At 37.9% G+C, this 22,282-nt stretch overlaps 1 protein-coding gene across 1 annotated transcript in view; it reads left to right on the top strand.

Annotated features, from left to right (window-relative positions):
* Nucleotides 1-15,708, top strand: part of DSG4 (desmoglein 4) — a 43,496-nt gene extending 27,788 nt beyond the window's left edge. The window contains exons 10-17 of the mRNA XM_065934986.1: nt 1,629-1,900; nt 3,191-3,330; nt 6,010-6,237; nt 8,406-8,702; nt 10,039-10,181; nt 10,511-10,574; nt 12,109-12,317; nt 14,941-15,708. Of these exons, the coding sequence (XP_065791058.1) occupies nt 1,629-1,900; nt 3,191-3,330; nt 6,010-6,237; nt 8,406-8,702; nt 10,039-10,181; nt 10,511-10,574; nt 12,109-12,317; nt 14,941-15,708 (2,121 nt within the window). The remainder of the gene's footprint in view (nt 1-1,628; nt 1,901-3,190; nt 3,331-6,009; nt 6,238-8,405; nt 8,703-10,038; nt 10,182-10,510; nt 10,575-12,108; nt 12,318-14,940) is intronic.
* Nucleotides 15,709-22,282: the final 6,574 nt, after the last annotated feature.

Below are 22,282 nucleotides of genomic sequence, written 5' to 3'. Positions count from 1 at the left end.
TAATTTGTCTAAGTTCACCTAGGCAGCAAATGACAAATACAAGTTCCAACCAGATCTCTCTGATTCCAAACTCATACTTAACTGCCACCTCTGTGCCCTACAGTGTAATCTGGGGCCAGTAAACCAGGTTTTAGGAAAGAACAAGCATCTGAAGATTTTTCCCTCTATTGATCTCTATAAGATCTTTCCCAACTGTGTGTGCCTTGTTGGTCTCTTTCAAACACATCTGTACCAGAAAATGTCAATTCCTGGGAATTTCAGCAATTGAAATCCCAAATCTCAAGGGTTTTAGTTGAATTTTAAGTGAGGCATGTTGAGCCAGCCCCAAACAAGAACCCTAGTAAATTCCTGTGAATATTTTTATCTTATTACCTCCTGTGAAGAATTTAACCAAAATCTAGAAGAACATTCATGAAGTTATGGAATTTCCCTGAGAAGCAGAGATTCTTCTAAGGTTCTTGCTGACGGTACTTATGTCTTATCTTCTGTTATTGGTAAATGTGTTGCAATTATGTTTATCTTAGCTCCCAGAGCACTCCTAATAGCACCCAGTACTCCCTTTTCTACAACTGCTTTTTCTTTTTTTACAAATGGAGAAAATGGATCTCTTCCAGTTGAAAATTCATTTTTGAGCCCACAATTCATTTCAGCTCTGTGCTGAATCATTGTTGGTGACTTCTCATGTCACCACATCAGTCATTCTGGATCAAAAGATTCTATTCATCTTTTATCCAAAGAACCCATCTCAAAGGTGACTTTTCTCATTTGAATGTGCCCTATGAAGGAGTCTTCTTGTTCACCAGACTCAGCCCAATTAAATTATAGTTGAGGGCTCTAATAGTCTATAATAGCTATAGACTATAATAGTCACAAATTCTCCTTTAGAAGTTGTTTGCATCATTTTTCAAAATTACAGGTTCAATTACATCATATATACTGGTTTCTAGGTTCTCTGATTATACTTCCAAGATATTCTCAGATAGGCATTCTACAAGAGACATGGCTAGTATTTATTCATTTAATAACTGTGAATATTTTTATTTCATTCTAAGTTTTACATGTTATTTTTCATAAGCACCTCATTTGGAAAGAAGGATCATCTTTCATTTTAGGGTTTTATGTAGGAAGTTCGAAACTTAGAGTCCAGCTTAAAGTCACAGGCCTAAATGATCCATGTACCATGCACCTGATTATGCCAAAAGATAAAGGAAATAACATGTCTGATATACGTAAATGAAAGTGAAACTGTTAGCCGATCAATCGTGTCTAACTCTTTGAGACCCTATGGACTGTAGCCCACCAGGTGCTCTGTTCATGGAATTCTCCAGGCAAGAATACTGGAGTGAGTGGCCATGCCCTTCTCCAGGGGAGCTTCCTGACCCAGGGATCAAACCAGGGTCTCCTGCATTGCAGGCAGATTCTTTACCATCTTAGACAACAGAGAAGCCCATGATATACATAATGCGGTAACAAACAAAATTTGACCGGTTCAAGAGCAGAATTGCATAGCTCCTGGCCTAGTTATTCTAGTGTGCTGTTTTTTTTAATCTTGACTTCTAATTCTATCAAGAAAATCTTTTTGCTGTTTCAGAGTTTGTTTTGTTTTTTTTAACTTTCTATCATTTCAGACACTGGATTACGAACAAGTGCCTAATATTCATCTTAGCATTGGAGTTAAAAACCAAGCTGAGTTTCACCACTCGGTTGCCTCTCAATTCCGAATGCACTCAACCCCTGTGAGAATTCAGGTTGTTAATGTGAGAGAAGGACCCGCATTTCATCCAAATTCTATGACGTTCAGTGTGCGAGAAGGACTGAAAGGAAATTCCTTATTGAATTTCGTGCTTGGCACATACACAGCTATAGATTTGGATACAGGAAATCCTGCAACAAATGTCAGGTACTGCAGATATTTTGCTCGTGTTAAAGAGATAAGCTCAGCTCTTTCTATATTAATTCACTAGAAGGTGCTAGTGTATGTGGGTTGAAGTACTTTTGAAGTTTTGCTTTGCTTTATGTCTTCGTTTTAGAAGACAACTGCAGTATTAACTTTATTTCAGAATTTTAATAGTGCTTTAGAGGCAGTAAGGACTCCAATGGGTTAAAGGAGTAATTGCGTCCAGCAAGCAATTGTAAGATCAAAGAGCCACCTACAGATGCTCTGTGAGTCTCTCTGACCTTTTGTGCCCGGCTGTACTACCCTGGCCCCAAGATGATTAAGCTATATTATAAACAATAAGACATCATAAAAGATGAGTCACTTTTTTTTCTTCAAATCTGTGTTACCTAATGACTTTGGGGCTAATTTCAATCTCCTACTTGACCTAAAATGAAAAAATAAAAAGAAGAGGCTGAAACATAGATGTTTCAGAAATTTGATGAATCTTAAGAGAATCAGAACTGAAAAAATAGAAAGGTACGTATTAGGGTCACTAGATACACAGATTATATATGAGTTAGATCTATGTAAGATATCCTGGAAAATAACTATAGCGAAATATACAAGTATTCTCTATATCTTTTCCTTCCAATATTTTTGGAATGAACAAAGTCTACTGACCTATAAATTACTTTTGACATAAACGTTTTTTATTAATTAGCTAATAAACTGGTAGACAACAAAAATTATGAAGTCTATCAGAGGAAAGAATGTGCCAGATAAATGTCTTGGATGTTTGAATTTATTCCTGGTACAGAGAACAGATGTTCTATCAATAAGGTCAAAAGTTTTGAATCCATTATATGTAAAAAAAAAAACAAAATCCACATACACAAGCAGACTAGATGATACCACAACCCCTAACAGACCGACAATGAGGGGCTCTGAAACCAATATGCATTAAAATCTAAGAAAAAAGTATATCACATGTGAAAATGAATAAAGCACATTCTCACATTCTTTCAACAGACACTGCTATGATTTTATAAACAACCCTGAAATAATTTCATACATTCTATTAACAATTATATTAAGAGCCAGAAGAGTAAGAATTATGAGATTATAAAATTCTGTTGTGAATCTGTACATAAATATGTTCAATACTGGAATTTTATTCTCTCTATATTTTATAAAGTGACTCAGTTGTCACTATAAAGCATGCAAATACCATATAAAAGATTAACACATTGTGCAGCTTAAAATGACTAACTTCTATATAAGCAAATAATGAATGTATTTATCTAAAAACAGGTATATCATAGGACATGACGCAGGCAACTGGTTAAAAATAGACTCAAGGACTGGTGAGATACAATTTTCTAGGGAATTTGATAAGAAGTCAAAATATATTACCAATGGGATATACACAGCAGAGATCCTGGCTATAGATGGTAAGAAAATTTATTGTCAATTCTTAATAAAATTATTACTATTACATTCAGTACAAGTAATATTCTTTTTTTTCATTTATTTTTATTAGTTGGAGGCTAATTACTTTACAATAGTGTAGTGGTTTTGCCATACATTGACATGAATCAGCCATGGATTTACATGTGTTCCCCATCCTGATCCCCCCTCCCACCTCCCTACCCATCCCATCCCTCTGTGTCTTCCCAGTGCACCAGCCCTGAGCACTTGTCTCATGCATCCAACCTGGGGCAAGTAATATTCTAATGTTGATACTAGATTGACTCAAATCCAACATACAGTTTATTGGTGTCTTTAAGACTTATTGAGAGTTCTAAATACCTTAGATCAAGGACTGAGTTCAGTATCCTTATAATCATAATTTACATTTAAGTCATAATTTATTTCACCTATTTACCAAAAAAAATTGTATGTGATTTACAGTGTGAAGCATAAAAGTTAAAATATATAAATAAAATTCAGTTTCTGCTTTCGACCTCATCTCTTGAGACAATTGATCAGCTTGTAGAGTTTGTCAGAAATGTTTACTTAAGTAAGCGCTACAAAGTGTGCTCAAAATTCACCAGCAGGTAAGGCAGTGTCCCAAAGTGTACAGTTATTTCAGAACCACTAAAACTGAGCTACAATAAGGGGCCTGTGTGAGTATTGTTGTCCAAAGAAAAATGTTGAAGACCAAGAAAGCACCAGGTTATTCCACATATAAGATTCAAATTACATTCGTAAGTGCAGATGCACTGAAGTAACTTGTAATTGAGCAGTTCCTCACGTGGGAAAATCTATTAAGCATTCCTCTTGGTGAGTAGCAACAGGAATTTGTTTGTTTAGCAACAGTTAATGATTCTCCAGAGCAAAGGCTACTACTGCTATTTCCTAGCAGTAGCTAGGAAACCAGCCACTATGAAACAAAACAGCAGAGAAAGGCCAGTAACCAGGAAAGAAGGGAGACGACAGATGTCTCAAGTACATAACTAATAGAAGATAGATATTGCAGGATTGCATTGTTTATACCTGGAACTTACAGTAGCCAAACAAATAGAAAGATAAACAGTCAGTAAAGGATTGAAAGAGAAACCATGGTAATACCCAAACAATTACAGTCCATACATTCTGGTCTTCATCCTATGAGTGTCACTTTCAATATCCGCGTGAGTTATATAAATATTATAGTCCTATTTATTATCAGTATTCTGAAAATGAATTCTAGCCAGGTTGATCACAGCCAATGGGTGTGAAAATCCAATTCTAGTTCAAAAACTAGAATAAAAAATTAGTCAAGTAAATAAAAAGAAAATGACATGAAAATGTACCCACAGAAACCTAAAAACAAGGGCCATTGTTTATTCTCCTAAGCCAAGTATCTGTACTGGCACAAGTCTTCCAGATAGTTGGAATAAGTTTGCTCAAGGATGCTTGCCAGTAGGTAAAGAAGCAGAGCTCTGCCTACAGCAGACACGACAAGGAGCAGATGCTGTCAATAGTAGCTTTAGCTGTGGTTTGCCACAGAAAGTGAAAGGCGCTCAGCTGTGTCTGACTCTTTATGACCCCATGGACTATACAGTCCGTGGAATTCTCCTGGTCAGAACACTGGAGTGGGTAGCCTTTCCCTTCCCCAGGGGATCTTCCTAACCCAGAGGATGAGAGAACAATACAGCACATAATCTAATCTGCGGGATAATCTAGTGTCTCTCTAATGAACCTAAATCTAGAATAGAAAGTCAACTCCCAAATCGGGTATAAGAATACACTGTACAAAACCATATACAGTATGAATAGGCTCCTGGTTTGTTATCATTCGAGTAACTAAATGACTCTACCATTTAGGCATACAGAAGACATCTTTAGAAGACATTTATTAACTTCACAAAGAGTGACCAAGCCAAATACCTAGAGATGATAATGTTCTGACTCACAAATGAAAATACTAAGACTCTCTGCAAGTAAAAAACAAAACAATTCTTTATTCAACATAAAGTATAAAAGTAGACTAAAAGCCCAGACTCCTATTTCTTGGTCCTCTGTCCCTTTGAATAACATACTAACCCCAAATTTGTTTCAAATGGGTTAGGAAAAAAGCAAATATATTTATATTTGTTTTCAGAAGTACCATTTCAGAGAGAAACAGTGTCTATCTAATGGATGGATTTAAACAGTGAAGCAGGAAAAAAGAAATACTCAAACAATTATTTAACTTCAATTGCAGTTATTTCCACAAACACCAGATCAATAAGTACCCAGAATGAAAGGCTCTAAACTGGACTACAGGGGTCTCCTTTGGGGAGATATGGTGAACTAGAAAGCAGGAAACCTTCTCTGAGAAAGGACGCTGAATTTTGCATTCTGAGATATGTAGCTTGAATGAAACAGGGATGAAAAACATTTTAGGAAGAGTGACTAGAAGGCACAAGTGTTCGGTTTAGGGAAGAATGAGTTCAAAGAACTAAAAAGAAGCCAGTGTGTCTGGAAGGTACTGAGCAAAGACAAGAGTGGCTTCAGGAGATTCAAGCAAGTAGGATCCTATCATGCACCATCTCAGGAGTCAAGTCATACTATTCCTCCATGCTGCGGCATCATCATGGGATATGAGAAAGAATTTTCTCCCCATCACCATTCACCCCAACACCCTATATGTCTTGCTGTTTCAGATGGCTCTGTAAAAACGGCCACGGGAACCATATGCATCGAAGTTCCTGATGTCAACGATTACTGCCCAGTCATTGTTGCTGAGAGAGAAAACATCTGCATTGCCTCTCCCTCCATCCTCATCTCTGCTGCAGACGTTAACAGTCACTCTTATGGGTCTCCCTTTACCTTCTGTGTTGTTAATGAACCCCCAGGGACAGCGAACATTTGGGATATCAGATCAGTAAATGGTAAGTAGAATGCAAATTTGCTTATACTCTAAGGCCAAAAGCAAAAACAATTACCAAGTAATTAGTCAAGTCACATAATAATACTTTCTAACTCTATTTCCACCAAAAGTGTTAAGAGTCCATAATAGTATGCGTGTTTATGATAACTGTTGCTGCTTTAAAATAAAGGCCTCACATTGATAAAAATTGAGATATAATTTCAGGCATCTTAACAATTTACATACCTTGGGTTCTTTTTCCTCAGATGTTAGATGTACAATAGAAAATGAAATGTTTTGAGACAATTTCATTCTGGACATGTGCATACTAACTCACTTCAGTCTCGTCCAACTCTTTGCAACCCTATGGACTATAGAGACTGTAGCCCGCCAGGCTCCTCTTTCCATGGGATTCTCCAGGCAAGAATACTGGAGAGCGTTGCCATTTCCTCCTCCAGGAGATCTTCCCAACCCAGGGATCAAACCCGCGTCTCTTACATCTCCTGCATTGACCAGCGGGTTCTTTACTACCTGGTAAATTGCCACTTGGGAAGCCCCCATTGTGGCCACAATAGCTCCCTCGTCAGACATTCATTTGGAGAAACAGGAGAGACGGTGTGGGTAGGGTGGTAAGATGGTGGTCAGAGCTCAAGGTAAGAGGAAAAATCCACCTTTCTGAGGCCACCAAGCTTTTCCATTCATCCTAAAATGATGCCAGAAAAAAAAAATGCCACCATTAAGGACTTGGAGGAAATTAGGTAACCTGTTTTCACCATAAAACCTTTCATTAGCCCTTTTGCACAAAACCACCTTAATATTTTTAAAAGCTAAGCAATTCCATTAAAATCAAGATAACTTTAAATTCATCGTCCCCTACAAAATTCAATGTTATTCTTAAATAATTGCTAACTACTTTTTCCTCATTCATATCCTAGATTTTATGAGGAAAAACAAGAAAAAATATTCAGCATGAGATATTTATATCATAGATTTGCCAGTTAAAAATATAGTCTTATTGGAAAGAATATTCTTAGGGTCCTATTTACATGCTGGTCTTGAAGAAAAGAAAAAATCAAATTTAGCAGGTTGGGGCCATGCCTTATTTGACTCTTATTTTGAGTTCAGGTTACCCTTTGGTAGACACAGCCACTTATTACATAGCTAACTGAAAGCAATAACCCATAATAGTAATAATTAACAATAATAATAATTGAGTGTTAAGGATTCACCAGCTACTATTCATGATTTAGGAGTAAATCACTTCTAAGGCCTCCTCAGGTTGATAAATTTCAACATGTTTTAAGCAATGGTTTCTATAAAAATCAATAGATAATCTCAGCACAAAGAATTAGTAAAATAATAGTTTTGGGAATAATTTTAAATGTTAAGACAGTGATTTTGAATAAGAGATGAACAGTCTTCATGAGGGTATTTGGAAGCTGTCATCCCAAATAGAAAACTTCCAATATTTCCTTTCAGCTCAATATTCTTCATTCATTGGACAAATATCCACCGAGTGCATATTATATGCCAAGTATTGTTGCTCTGGAAATAAGCATCATAAGTGTTAATTTTTAAAAACTGACAATGTATTCTATGACGAGCATGATAAAAGGTCAGATCATAAGTTAATCGTGGGTATTAGGAAGAGTTACTCCCCAAGAAATTTTTTAATTTTTCCTGTATATTCGAGGACAGTCACTTGACAATTTCTGTGTTACTTTCAGGTATACAACAAAGTGATTCAGTTAAACATACAAATATATCCATTCTTTTCCAAATTCTTTTTCCATATGGATTTTTACAGAGGATTGAGTAGAGTTCCCTCTACTATATATTACAACCTTATTTTTTATCTATTTTATATATTTTGGTATCTATCTATTAATCCCCAATTCCTAATTTATCCCCCCCCCCATCTCCCTTTTGGTAATCAAAGTTTGTTTTCTATGTTTGTGAGTCTATTTCTGTTTTGTGAATAAATTCATCTGTATCATCTTTTTAGATTTCACATATAAGCTATATCATATGATATTTTTCTTTCTCTGTCTGACTTCACTTAGTATTATAATCTCTAGGTCTGTTCATGTTGCTGCAACATGACTTCAATTCTTTTCTATGACTGTGTAATATTCCATTATATATATATATGTACCCCATCTTTAATTTATTTTCTCTCTTGCTTTCCAGCTACCTTTGCAATCCTGAAAGCTGAGCAGACTTTATATTCTGGATATTATGAAATCCCAATCCTAGTAAAGGACAGTTTTAACAGAGCATGCGAATTGCCGCAGATCATAGAGTTAAGGGCCTGTGACTGTGACATCAACCACATGTGCTTGTACCCGGGTACCACAGACGTCAGTACCGGGGATGGTAGCTCTGTCACCAGTGTATCTGTCACTGACGACCAAACTGAGGCTTCAAATGTTGGTATGGGATCAACAGGTATTGGCATGATCACTACGGGCATCTTACTGCTGCTTCGTAAGTACTGGATTAAATCCCTCTTTTCAGCAGTTCTTCAAATTAAGAATGTAATCAGGTTCACTGGAATGGCCATTTCTTTTTGGTACCTAAGGCAATGTTTGTGGAAATCTGGAAATAAGCAATGGGACTGATATGGGCATGTTACTTGTTCAATAATTGTAAGTAAGAATATTCACTGGAAGGACTAATGCTGAAGCTGAAACTCCAATATTCTGGCCACCTGACGTGAAGAGCCAACTCACTGGAAAAGACCCTGATGCTGGGAAAGACTTAGGGTAGGAGGAGAAGGGGAAGAGAGAGGATAGATGGTTGGATGGCATCACCAACTCAGTGGACATGAGTTTGAGCAAACTCTGGGAGATAGTGAAGGACAGGCAAGCCTGGTGTGCTGCAGTCCATGGGGTCCCAAAGAGTCAGACACAACTGAGTGACTGAACAACAACAACAACAAAAAAAAGAAGTCCAGGGTTAGTGAAGATCAAAAAGACGGGAAACGTGCAAGCCCCTCAGTATAGTATTTCTGCTGCTGTTCAGTAGCTCAGTCATGTCCGGTAACAGAGCAGAGCATAAAGTAATCTCATCATGACAATTTCAGCAGAGTCCTTTAAGAGCAGAAAGGCAGAAGTAATTAAGTCTAAATGGGAAAGCTGGGGAAGTCCTGATGGAGAAAGTGACTTTGAGCTGAAGATCTTAGAAGAAGAATGGGGTGTGGGGAAATCCAGAAAAGCAGTCTAGAACATAGGAAAAGCACAGACATAAACACACATGTATAAACGTGCACACATGTACATAGGGGACTAGGAAACATAAAACTGGATTTGAATCCTGGGTCTGCCAACAACCAGTTTGGAGTCTTAGATTAGCAGGAAGAAAGAACCTTATTTGCCTAATCGGTTATTAAAGCACCCAGTTTACCTGATCTTAAGTGATTAGCGGATTTGTATTTATAAATATGGATATGTATACTCAATCCTTAATGTTACTCGATCAGTCATGTCTGACTCTTTGCAACCCCATGGACTGTAGCCTACCAAGCTCCTCGGTCCATGGGATTTCCCAGGCAAGAATACTGGAGTGAGTTGCCATTTCCTTTTCCCGGGGATCTTCCCAACCCAGGGATCGAACTTGGGTCTCCTGCACTACAGGCATATTCTTTACCATCTGAGCCACCAAGGAAGCCCCACTCAATCCTTCAGGGGAAATTAATGAATTATATTTGTATTCTTCCCTCTAGTTCTGAATATCATGCCGCATTTTCCCAAAAGTGATGCATTTGATGACTCCCTAAATTGAGCGCTACGTGTTAACCCTTCCTTCCCACTTTCTTGGGCAGTGGCACCGCTCTTGCTGCTCCTGTGCTGCTGCTGCAAACGAAAACAGCCAGAAGGGCTGGGGACAAGTTTTGCTCCTGTGCCTGAGGGGGGAGAAGGAGTGGTGCAATCCTGGAGAATAGAAGGGGCCCATCCCGAGGACAGGGTGAGTGGATTCGTCAGGTTCCACAGAAGCTTGGTGTTTCAATGGGATTCAGCGTGTCCTGTTAATTATACACTGCACAAAGTTGAAAATACATCATTTTTGAAATGTTTAACACACGCACTTCCCTGGTCCAGTGGCTAAAACTCTGTGCTCCCCATGCAGGGGGCCCGGGTTCCAATCCCTGGTCAGGGATCTAGATCCCACATGACACAACTAAAGGTCTCATGTGCTACAACTAAGACCGGTGCAGCCAAAATAAGTAATTAAATATATATTTTTAAATTTTTAACATAAAACACTTATTTAAAATCCTTTTTTCTTCTTTTCAGGATGTGTCCAACATATGTGTACCAATGACAGCCACTAATACCCAGGACCGTATGGACTCCTCTGGTCAGTGGATATCAAAATCTGTTTTCCTTTTTAAAATCTGCAAATTGTTCAACCAGACAAATCTCATGTATAAGTACCTTACCAAAAATCAGCACATCTGTCATTTTCCTTGGAGGACAGTATAAGTGGAGGGAAAGTTACATATTTGAAGTGGTGACTTTATTTTTCTGTCTTAAACTACTGGCAGTGAAGAACAATGTAGCAATTCAAAGGGCAAAGTCTGAACCAGAATGCTTAAGTTTGATTCCCAGCTCTGCCACTTGTTAGTAATTAAGTCCTTGAGTAAGACACTTCACCTCTCTGGGCCTCAATTTCCTTCTTTGAAACTGAATTTATAATAGTACCTACTTAAAAGTGTTGCTATGAGTAAATGATCATACATATATATACATATGATATATTATATGTATAGTATATATATTATATATTATATGTATGGTATATGTTATATATATTATAGGCATAGTATGCATATTATATGTGTAGTATACATATTATATATGTGTGATACATAATATGTATCATATATGTTACACATATCATATACCAATGTATGTATATGTGCTGTGTGTATATATGTATATCACAAAATATACATTAGAATAGTGCCTTGCACAGTAAGTGCTACCATTATTTGTAAAACAAGCAGTTCAGAAAAAAAGAAAAAATGAAGCAGCAAATATGTTCTCCTAAGATTACACTGAAGGGGACAATGGAGGATGAGAGGTTGGATGGCATCATGGACTTGATGGACAGGAGTTTGAGCAAGCTCTGGGAGTTGGTGATGGACAGGGAAGCCTGGCGTGCTGCAGTCCATGGAGTCGCAAAGAGCTGGACACGACTGACCGACTGAGCTGAAATAAGGAACTTTTGCCTCACCACTCTTATTCTCTCCTAATTTACCAAGTCCAAGACACACCCTAAAATACTGGAAAAATACCCAGCATTGGGCAATAGCTGAACAAGGTAGAGAGGCTGCCTGCCCAGTTCTAGAGCAGGCTTGTGATTTCTCAGTGATGGTTTCTGAGTATCCCAAGCCAGACTCTGGCTGCAAAGAGCCTAAGGGGACTGAACACTCCTATGGAAGCCCACTCCCCATACAGCACCAGGGTGAATGAGGACCCTGAGTTTCAGTTTCTGCAAATGCGTGGCTGGCCTTGCTCTGGAGGGCTCACGAGTGAGTGCAAGTCTTCTCAGCCAGGCCGGGGGAGCTTGCCAGAGGCAGCCAGAGAAGGAACTGATGTGGGCAAAACGGAGGCCCTGGTCCTCTGGCCTCTTCTGTACCTTCAAGTCTTTGGGATGGAGGTTCCCAAAAGGTGACAAAACCACGCCTGATACCTGGCTCTCTTTGTACTGTTTATTTAGTTTTATTTTTATCAGCAAGCCTGAAGATTATATAGTTGGAATTGCTCCTATACTAGTGTTCCAGAGCCTTCCCTTTGTTGGGGAGAAGGGGTGGTGGTGTTGCTGACAGTGTTTACGTGGGTAAACAATGCAGATGACTCCAGCACCGTTGAACCCCCTCTCCTTTCAGAAATCTACACTAACACCTACGCAGGTGGAGGAACAGTTGAAGGGGGTGTCTCGGGAGTGGAGCTCAATACCGGTCTGGGGGCGGCCGCTGGCCTGGCAGCGGGAGGAGCAGCGGGCACCGCGGGGAGGAGGAGCTCGGCGGTGGGCATCCAGCGGGACTTTGGGGACACCGGCCTGAACCTGGCTTTCCTGGACAGCTATTTCTCTGAGGTAACTTCCCTGCACACAGCTCCACAAAATAGTCTTGAGACTGAATAATAATAATAACAATGGCGGTAGAGTCTTCTGAAATATATTCGGGGACTCTTAACTCTACCCCAATCCTGAATAAAAAGATATTTCTCTGAGATAATTCCCCTGCATACAGTTCCACAAAATAGTCTTGAGACTGAATAATAATAATAATGGCAGCAGAGTCTTCTGAAGTATATTCAGCGACTCTTAATTCTATCCCAGTCCTGAATAAAAAAATATTTCTCTGAGGTAATTCCCCTGCACACAGTTCAACAATATTATCATTCACTCTTGAGACTGCATAATAATAATGGCAGTAGATTCTTTTCTGAGATATATTCAGTTACTTTTAACTCTATCCCAATCTTGAATAAAAAATATTTCACTTTTCCTTAAAATACAAAAAGTCAACTTACTGAAACATGTCGTATCCAATACATAATACATCTGACTACTGTGAAAAAGGCTAGTATCTCATCATTTTCCATTTCCCTTCTGCTATTTTCCTGTATTCTGTTTCTTTCTGGTGTTCCCACATTGTTTCCCACAGCAAAGAGAAAAGCAAGAGAATCCCGATCAAGAAAAACTGTGTGTTCATGTCTGTTCTTCATGGTGTCCTTTCAGTCCTGCAGATACCTCCAACAGAAAGGAGAAAAAATAAATCAAGAGCCAGAATTAGGGAAGAAAGAGAGCAGAAACTGAGGAATAGGGCCTCACCAAGATTTGATGACAGATTAGGGTCTGGAACCCAGGTCTCCTCATCTCTACCCAGGGCCCCAGGCACTGTGTCCCTCACTAGGGGCGAGGATCGTGGGTCTGTGAGCATGCCAGGAGGAAAGACGCAAGGCACTGGGATGGCCTAAGAGGGTAGCACAAAGGATAAACAGAGGATTTATTTAAATTATCTTGTGAATTCCTATTTAGTACCTTTATTTCTTTTATTTAGCAGTCCATTTTATCTCATATTCTAATTAGCCCATTTTACTCCCTATGTGGCAACAAGTGAGTTTCACCACTGCTCTTAACAAAAAATGCTAAATATGTTGTTGTATGTTGTATCTTAAAATTGGTGGTTACCAATACCACTATAGACAGGGCATGAATAGTATCAGTTATTTAAATAAGCCATCCATACCACTCCAGTACATTTGGCAAATGGGCACAAATTATATACATGTCATAGAAGTGTCCTAGAAATTATATTCAAAGAATCATTCATAAAAGTCACACTAATATTTAAGGAACTTTGTCATTCCTGTCGAAATTGCACTGGGCGTTTTTTGGGGGGTTTTTTTCCCCACTTGGTTTCAATTGGTGTTTTATTGTACAGAGAAAATCAAAGTGCATTCTTCCTTCTATGGGCAGTGAGGTCATGCCAAACATTTTAGCATTTTTTTAACACTAAAACGTGGCACTGAATTTCAAGCAGTGAGAACCAGCCTTTCCCTCTGCAAGGTAAAACCTCTGCAGAGTGGTATCCATGCTTCTTTCCAGTCACTTCTTTGCACCACCACCACCCAGCCCAGCAGCTAACTTGTGCTGCAGGCAAGAGAAGGCTGTCCCCTTCCTAGTCATGTAAAATATTCAACAGCAAAGTTTTAAGGTGATGCCAAACTCATGAGTAATTAATTTCAAGACCTAAAGTCATTTACTTCTAAAGGTAGGATTTAGGGCCTTCCCCGGTGGTCCAGTGGCTAAGACTCCTCACTCCCAGTGTGGGAGGCCCTGGGTTTGATCCCTGGTTGGGGAACTAGATCCAACATACCACAACTAAAAATCCTGCTTGCCACAACTAAGAACTGGCACAGCCAAATAAATAAATAGAAATTTTTTTTAAGAAAAGGTAGGGATGTAGACTCTGGTACAGACCGTAGGGAAAGCAGCATGATGCAGTGGAGAAAAGACAGGTGGATTTGACGTTGTGTTGGACAATTATTTACGTCTTGGGCATGACATTCACCTTCTCTGGGCTTGTGGTTACCTTATTTATAAAAGAAAGAAAGGGTCAGATTATATCAAGGGATTTTGGATGGTGTTGGGCAGGTCTTGTGGGATTTCATGGAAACCACCAAAGGCTATAGCAGTTGAGGCAAATAGGGAAGGGAACCACCAGGTCTCTGCTCCCACCCCACACCTTTAAACAAAGAAGCTCTCATTTCATCACTTCTACATGTTGGAGTCATGCCTAGGATTTCATTTAAGGGGTCTGTCATTTAAAAAAAAGTTTAAATCACAGTAGATAACTCCCTCCTGATAATATAACTCCAAAAACACCCCAGTTCTCTTCACCTAGGCCACATAAAATAAGCCTCTGAAACATACAGCTATGTACACCTCTAGATGCTTTTATTTCAAATTGATCAAATATCTCTTCTTAAATAATGTTTTGCACATAACTAAATATGTTATTATTTTAGACCACCTCAGAAACAAAAGACTATGCACATTGATCTCCTTTCAGAATTCCAATTATTTAGAAATACGGCAATCAATCAGGGTATCTCATCTTAGATCAGATGTCTTTAAGGTATTGTTGTCCTTCTCCAATTATTTTATAGAGAAAAGAAACTCTAATTGTCTGTTTTTCTTCCAATTTTAGAAAGCATATGCTTATGCAGGCGAAGACGAAGGACGCCCTGCAAACGACTGTTTGCTCATTTATGACCACGAAGGAGTAGGGTCTCCTGTGGGCTCCATTGGTTGTTGCAGTTGGATTGTGGATGATTTAGATGAAAGCTACATGGAAACTTTAGATCCAAAATTTAAGACTCTTGCTGAGATCTGCTTGAACACGGAAATTGACCCATTTCCTTCACAGCAGTCCTGTATCCCCATCAGCACTGATCTCCCTTTACTTGGACCAAACTACTTTGTTAATGAATCTTCAGGAATGACTGTCTCAGAGGCTGAATTCCAAGAAGAAATGGCAATACCTGAATCCGTGATGCACGGGGATATTGTAGTGACCGAGACCTACACTACTGCTGATCCATGTGGGCAACCCACGGCGATTGTCTTTGATCCTCAGCTTGCACCCAATGTTGTAGTAACGGAAACAGTAATGGCACCTGTCTACGAGGTTCAAGGGAATATTTGTGTCCCTGCTGAGTTAGCCAACACACACAATGTAATCTATGCTGAGAGAGTGGTGTCTAGTCCTGGTAGGCCTGACGTGAGCAGTAGTAGCATGAGTGATGGTTGTAGGGGATCTGTGATGAGTGGTGGCATTTTGGTAGGACCAGAAATTCAAGTGACACAAATGATGAGTCCAGACATTCGCATAAGCCAAACTATTGGTTCCACATCCCCAGTGACATCTCGACACAGAGTCACACGGTACAGTAACATACATTACTCCCAACAGTAAGTGTTTTATGGTCAATACTCTCTATGGAGACCATGCACCTTGTAATCACCAACATGTCCATCAAAGATGCTCAGTGTACCATATTTAACATTTTAAGAAAACAACTGTTCAAAAATTCTAAATTCAGTGAGATTCTTTGATTATATCTTTTGGGGAATAATATGGCTAAGCACTTTAGACAAGCCTTTAATTTTTTTTCTGATTTTAAATTATGTGCCAAAAAACTTAAAGAAAATGTTACATACTTTGATACTGTCTAATAAATAGCACATAATTCATACAGTGAATCTTAAGGACTTCAGGCCTATAAAACTGGTCATATAAACCAAGATGCTCTTATTCTTGAATGTTGCATAGAAAAGCCTTGTCTGCATTCATTAGCCATGTTAACTTTTAAAGACATATTTCTATTTAAAATTTTAAGTGGAAAGAATGAATTAAATGTACACTTTTGAAGTGAAATTGAAAAAGAAGACAGAGAATCTATCAATAGAGATCTAAAGTCACTCGTCTCGTCAAATGGTTTCTCAAGATATGCAATGATTGGGGCATGCTTAATATAATACAGGGAAAGAGCTTCTTAGCCGAATGTGTCACTGAAAATGGTCCATCAAAAGAAATTATATACATATATAGATATGCATATATTCATATCAATATGGATGAATTTTTATTGCACTTTATTGATTTATATCATCAACTGTAAATTAATTTAGACTAGCAGAAATACAATTATGACAACATGACAACAGAAACAGTTTCCAGGAGAAGTACTGGAGATTTTACTCAGAGAACAATTTTTTCCCTGCTTTTGTTAATTATGTCAGAAAACCATATGCAATGTGCTTTAATCAGTTTCACTGACCTGAGTCATAGACTATTCCTTTGGCAACCAGAAGCCTCTAAAAACACCTCTGTAATTATGCATACATTCAATAATATTTACTTGGAAGCTTCTCTGTGTTGAGTGCTGGTCTTGACTCTGAATGTTAGTTGAAGACAACTGGCAAGATTCCTGTCTTCAAAAAGCTTCTAATTCATTTCTAGACTTAAAACTCTGGGGATATGACTTTGAGTTCCTACCAAAAACAATTAACAAAATATTTAATTCCATCACCAAGTTGTGTTTCTCTTTTTAATGCTACTAGTAATGTTGAATAAATAAAATGGAAACTCATGCACAGATTGCTTATTCTTAGTAGGCATCAAGTTGTCCTGAGAAAAAGAAATTCTAGCGAGATAGTTTTATTTAATTCTGTAAAATATGTAAACTATATAGTAGTAAGTATAATGATGTGACTAGTAAGATAATATAAATGGAATAAATTTATTTTCAGGGCTTATTTTCTTCTGGAAGGAAATAACCGTAGTGCTTCTTGCTTAATATTTTTATAAGTAAAAGTGTTAAAGAATTTGGGGCATCTCACAATCTCTTGTCCAGTTCTCTCATTTCATAGAACAATTTTCTGTGATCTATCCCACTATCAATATGCAAAGATTTAATGTTGCTTTGAAAAGAGAAACCCCACTTCTGGTGGATGCATTCCCCCATACTACCTATGGAAATGAGACCAGAACCATTTCATTTTTTCTCTCAACATTATAAATGGAGAGGAAATTCTCCATCATTCTAGGTATAAATCATATGTGACTCAAGTCTCTGAAATTGGCATGTTAAAAACATCATCTCAAACAAAATAAAAGGCATAAAGCAAGATTTCTCCTGCTTAAGAGGTTACTGATATAGCTAGGAGATAAAAATGACATAGCATTTATGTTAACATTTGAAAATGAACCCAGGAGTCCATGAAATGAGATTTAATAAACAAATACAATAGAATGTAGTTTGAGTTATATCTCCTGCCCCATAGAGTGAATAAATGGGTTCTCTTAGAAACGTCTTATCAGGTGAAGGGAAAAGAAGACATTGACAAGACAGAATTTATAAACTTCTTTCAGAAAAACATTCTTTTAAAATATTCCCTCTTTTGGATTAGATCCTTCTGATTGCAATATATTACTTAATATAATAATGTTTTATATATGTCTTCAATAAAAAATATGTGATAAGAAAATATATGTTTTATTTTCTCTTTGGTGCATGCGGTATTCCATACACAAATACACATTTGGAAAACTGTTTCCCATTTTGTTACTAGGTGATTATCATCTTTATCATTATGTGCACAATACAGGAACATGAATCCACTTATAAACCAATAAGAATAATGTATTTATCAGTGGTAGAATTTCTCAATAGCATCATTATTTTACAAGTAAATGGCTCATTACAAACTAACAAATCAATTGAATAAGATCCAGAAGTTGTTCTAGACATTGTATAAATTATAAAACATCATCTCTTCTCACTGTATTTAAATGTAGCAATATAGGGCTGGCTTCCCTGGTGGTACAGTGGATAAGAGCCCCCAATGCAGGGTACACGGGTCCCACCCCTGGTCCAGGAAGACTCCCAAGCTGTGGAGCGACTAAAGCCCGTGGGCCACAACTAGAGCCCCTGTGCTGCAACTACTGAAGTTTGCACTTACAGCCTGTGATCTGCGACAAGAGAAGACACCACAAGAAGCCCTCTCACAGCCGCGAGGAGTAACCCCCGCTCGCCGCCAACTAGAGACGAGCAACAAAGACGCAGCACAACGAAGAAATGAGTAAAGATTCAGCCTCTAGAATTATTTTAAAAGTTATCAGTATTATTTCTGTACCAGAGGTATCAATTTCTGTTGAAATAAGAAAAGGATAATTAATTTCAATTATTTTTTAAAGGCTCCTTGAAGATGGTGACACCTGAGGTAGGCCAAGTAGAATTCTATCTGACAGTGGTTCCGAAAGTATCAAAGTCAGAAATACAGGATACATTCAGAAAGCAGTAACAGTAAAACATAATTTAAAATGTCTGAAGCAAAATATGAATTATCATATAGTCAGCTGTTTTATATAATGCTTGCCATAATAATTACTCGAACTTATATTTTATTGAGTTCTCTTTTTTTAAATTAATTATTTTAATTGGAGGCTAATTACTTTACAATATTGTGGTGGTTTTTGCCATACATTGACATGAATCAGCCACGGGTGTACATGTTATGTGGGCTTAAGTAAATAGCAGAGTTCAAAATCAACCACAGAACAGCCTAACCTCAAAAACCTTATTATTAGTACTCATCAAATTCTTCCAATTTAATTCTAGAAGGACATATGGGAGGCAGATGGCAGAGGATCTTGAATCCCATTACAGCTTTGGATTTAACTTTGTAGAAAGTGGCTCAGATGATTAAGAATCTGCCTGTAATGCAGAAGACCTGGGTTCAACACCTGGGTCAGGAAGAGCCCCTGGAGAAGGAAATGGCAACCCACTTCAGTATTCCTGCCTGGAGAATTCCATGGACCAAGGAATCTGGCAGGCTACAGTCCATGGTCACAAAGACTCAGACACGACTAAGCGACTAACACTTTCACTTTTCATAGAAAATGAGGGTCCCAGTGAAAATTTCTGTGCAAATGAGTGGCAAGATCCTATTTCATGAGATGACACTGGGTCAGGCCTCAGAAATCTCATGATACATTACATGCTGTGCTGTTGATCATATGACAAAGAGACACCCCCGTGGCCAGATCACTAAGGCAGAGAGCCCAGTATGGTGTCAGGATCTTCCAAAAAGCCAGCGTTCCAAGCTGAGCTTGCTGGCCCCAAAGCCTGGAGAGGGTCTGCACACTGCTGAGGTGGGCAAGTCCATGCTGCATTGTCTAAAACAACTCCAGTCAATCATTCTCTATGATAACTGAAGGTAGTGTACATTGCATGGCCCTGCCCTATTTCACTACTTCAGGTGAGAAGATGGACTATTTCAGATTCTAGAGTAGGGCATCCTTTTCATAGATGTCACTCTGCCCCACCCTGGCTCCTTAACTGGAAACCCTCTTCCCTCGCTTCATCTGCTCAACTTCTTCCTTCTCATCTCTCAACACCCACACTTCAAGCATTGTCACTTCCCAGGACTATTTCTTGATATCTTTTCCTATTCACCCAACCTACTTGCAGGGCTACTTCTCTACTCCCTTCAGCAACTAAGATACTATATTTTTCCTATACCTGCCAGTCTGTGAGCCCCCTGAGAATAAGGACAATTTTATCATTTCTGTTGGAGAAGGAACTGGCAACCCACTGCAGTATTCTTGCCTGGAGAATCCCATGGACAGAAGAGCCTGGAGGGTTAGAGTCCATGGAATCGCAAAGAGTTGGACACAACTGAGAGACTAGCACACACATCATTTCTGCATCTCCAGCATCAGCAGAATGTCTAGTCCAGCACATGCACACATTACTTCTGGAAGTGAAGAATACAGTCAAGTTCTCTCAAGCACCTAAAAGGAAGTGTCTATATTTAATCATAATATATTTCTCAAAAGTGAAACTTGCTCAGTTGTGTCCAACTCTATGTGACCCTATGGACTATACAGTCCATGGAATTCTCCAGGCCAGAATACTGGAGTGGGTAGCTTTTCCCTTCTCCAGGGGATCTTCCCAACCCAGGGATGGAACCCAGGTCTCCTGCGTTGAGGGCGGATTCTTTACCAGCTGAGCCACAAGGGAAGTCCAAGAATACTGGAGTGGGTAGCCTATCCCTTCTCCAGAAGATCTTTCTGACCTAGGAATCAAACTGGAGTCTCCTGCATTGCAGGCGAATTCTTTACCAACTGAGCTATCAAGGAAGCCCATGTTTCTCAAAACAACCATGAAAACCAAATAAATGAACCCTAAACATTACACTGACTAAACATGTTACACGAAAAAATCCCATTCCCAGAAAGCCAATACTTCTTGTTCAGCAGTGTTGCCTCTAGACAACAGCCATTTGAATGACCTTTGAAAGGTTTGTGTAAATGACACCCTTAGCAGGAAGACACAAATATAAACTCATGAAGACAATTTCATTTTGGGAGAAATTCACCATTTTACACAAGAGTAATAAAGTCATTGAAAGCAACCTCATGTGCTTTCTGAAAGAAGTTATGAGACAGATGAATAACATATTAATAAATTCTAATATGTTACAGAGAAGATGTATCTGGGAAATGTATTTCCTTGAAGACCTTAAAAGTGAGTGATGGTGAAGCAAACCTGAAAGCTGGCCATCAGGTATCCAAAACAACTGGTTTTAAAGCAATGACGGTAGACTTGTTTTTTCTAGAGTATAAAGGTATTCTAGTTTAGCACCATGATTCTGTGATTGGATTCTGAATTTTTCTATTATAGTCCTCCTCTATAATTTGATTTTCCCACATTATCATGAACATCATTCTTTCAAAATGCTGCAAAATATTCATAAATTTGTACACACACTTCTAACCATTCCCTGAATCCCAAAGAACTAAGTTGATTCCAATTTTTGCTGTTAACAAAGCTTCGATGCACAATTATATATATACACATACATACATACACACGTACATAATCACAGGAGCACATACTTATGTTGAAATATTTTTATAGACTAGACTCTTAAAAAAGAGGTTGCCATATCAAAGATACATGCAAATAATTTTTTTAGTTTTCCTAAATTTCCCTCTCAAAAAAGTGTATCAATTTACACTCCTGCCAACAGTTTTTAATAGGACTTCTTAACCACAAACTTAATAATTGTTAATCAGCTGATTTAATCAGTTTTTAAAGTTTTAATAATCCAGCAAGAATTATGATTACCTGATGTATACCCATCATCTGCACACATGCTGACAATCAATAAATATGAGTTCATTGAATCATAGAATGAGCCATTAAATTATTATAAATTACCATATGCTTAGATATATTTCTAGTCTATCCTTTATTACACTGACATATTAATCAAGTATGCTGATAATCCTGACTATTGTTACAGGTGTATGACATTGTTTTTAGTATGCTTATGATATGTAGGTGTAGTCCCCATCCATTACTTAATTTCTTTTTAATTATTTTGACACTTTTGATGCACTCAGTTTTGAAAAAAACAATAAACTTAATGGAATTTTGATTGAAAATAAAATTAAATTAAATTTATAGATGAATAACTTTGAGGCTTTCAAAATGAGCATTAATCTAATGCTTTGCCTTTTCCGGTGTGATATTTTACATAGGATGAATATTTCAGAAAAAATGTAAAACTTCTGGAAATTTGAGACTGTTAATAAGATTACTTTTCACTATAGCCTTTGATTGATTGACAGTTTTTATTTTCTTTCAAAACCATTTCTTCTATTTCTTATGTGTAAGTTCAGTAACCACAAAAAGAAAAGAAAATCACACAGTAGAGGGTAAAATAAAGTTCCCAATAGTAAGATAAAAGTTCTTTACTTGTCATCATAATATATTTCACAAAACAACTATGAAAACCAAACAAACAGACCCTAAACAATACACTGCTAAACATGTTACATGGAAATTCCCAGAAAGCTAACACTTATTGTCACTAAATATGGTAAATTTTCTTGAATGTTACCATGTGTCCATGTATAAGTGGTTGTTGCAATATTTTAAACATGGACTAAATATTAAATACAGATGATTGTAATT

This window comes from Muntiacus reevesi, chromosome 4 (genome assembly GCF_963930625.1).
Source record: "Muntiacus reevesi chromosome 4, mMunRee1.1, whole genome shotgun sequence".
In the NCBI taxonomy this organism is placed as follows: Eukaryota; Metazoa; Chordata; class Mammalia; order Artiodactyla; family Cervidae; genus Muntiacus; species Muntiacus reevesi.
This window is presented reverse-complemented; position numbering and strand designations above follow the sequence as displayed.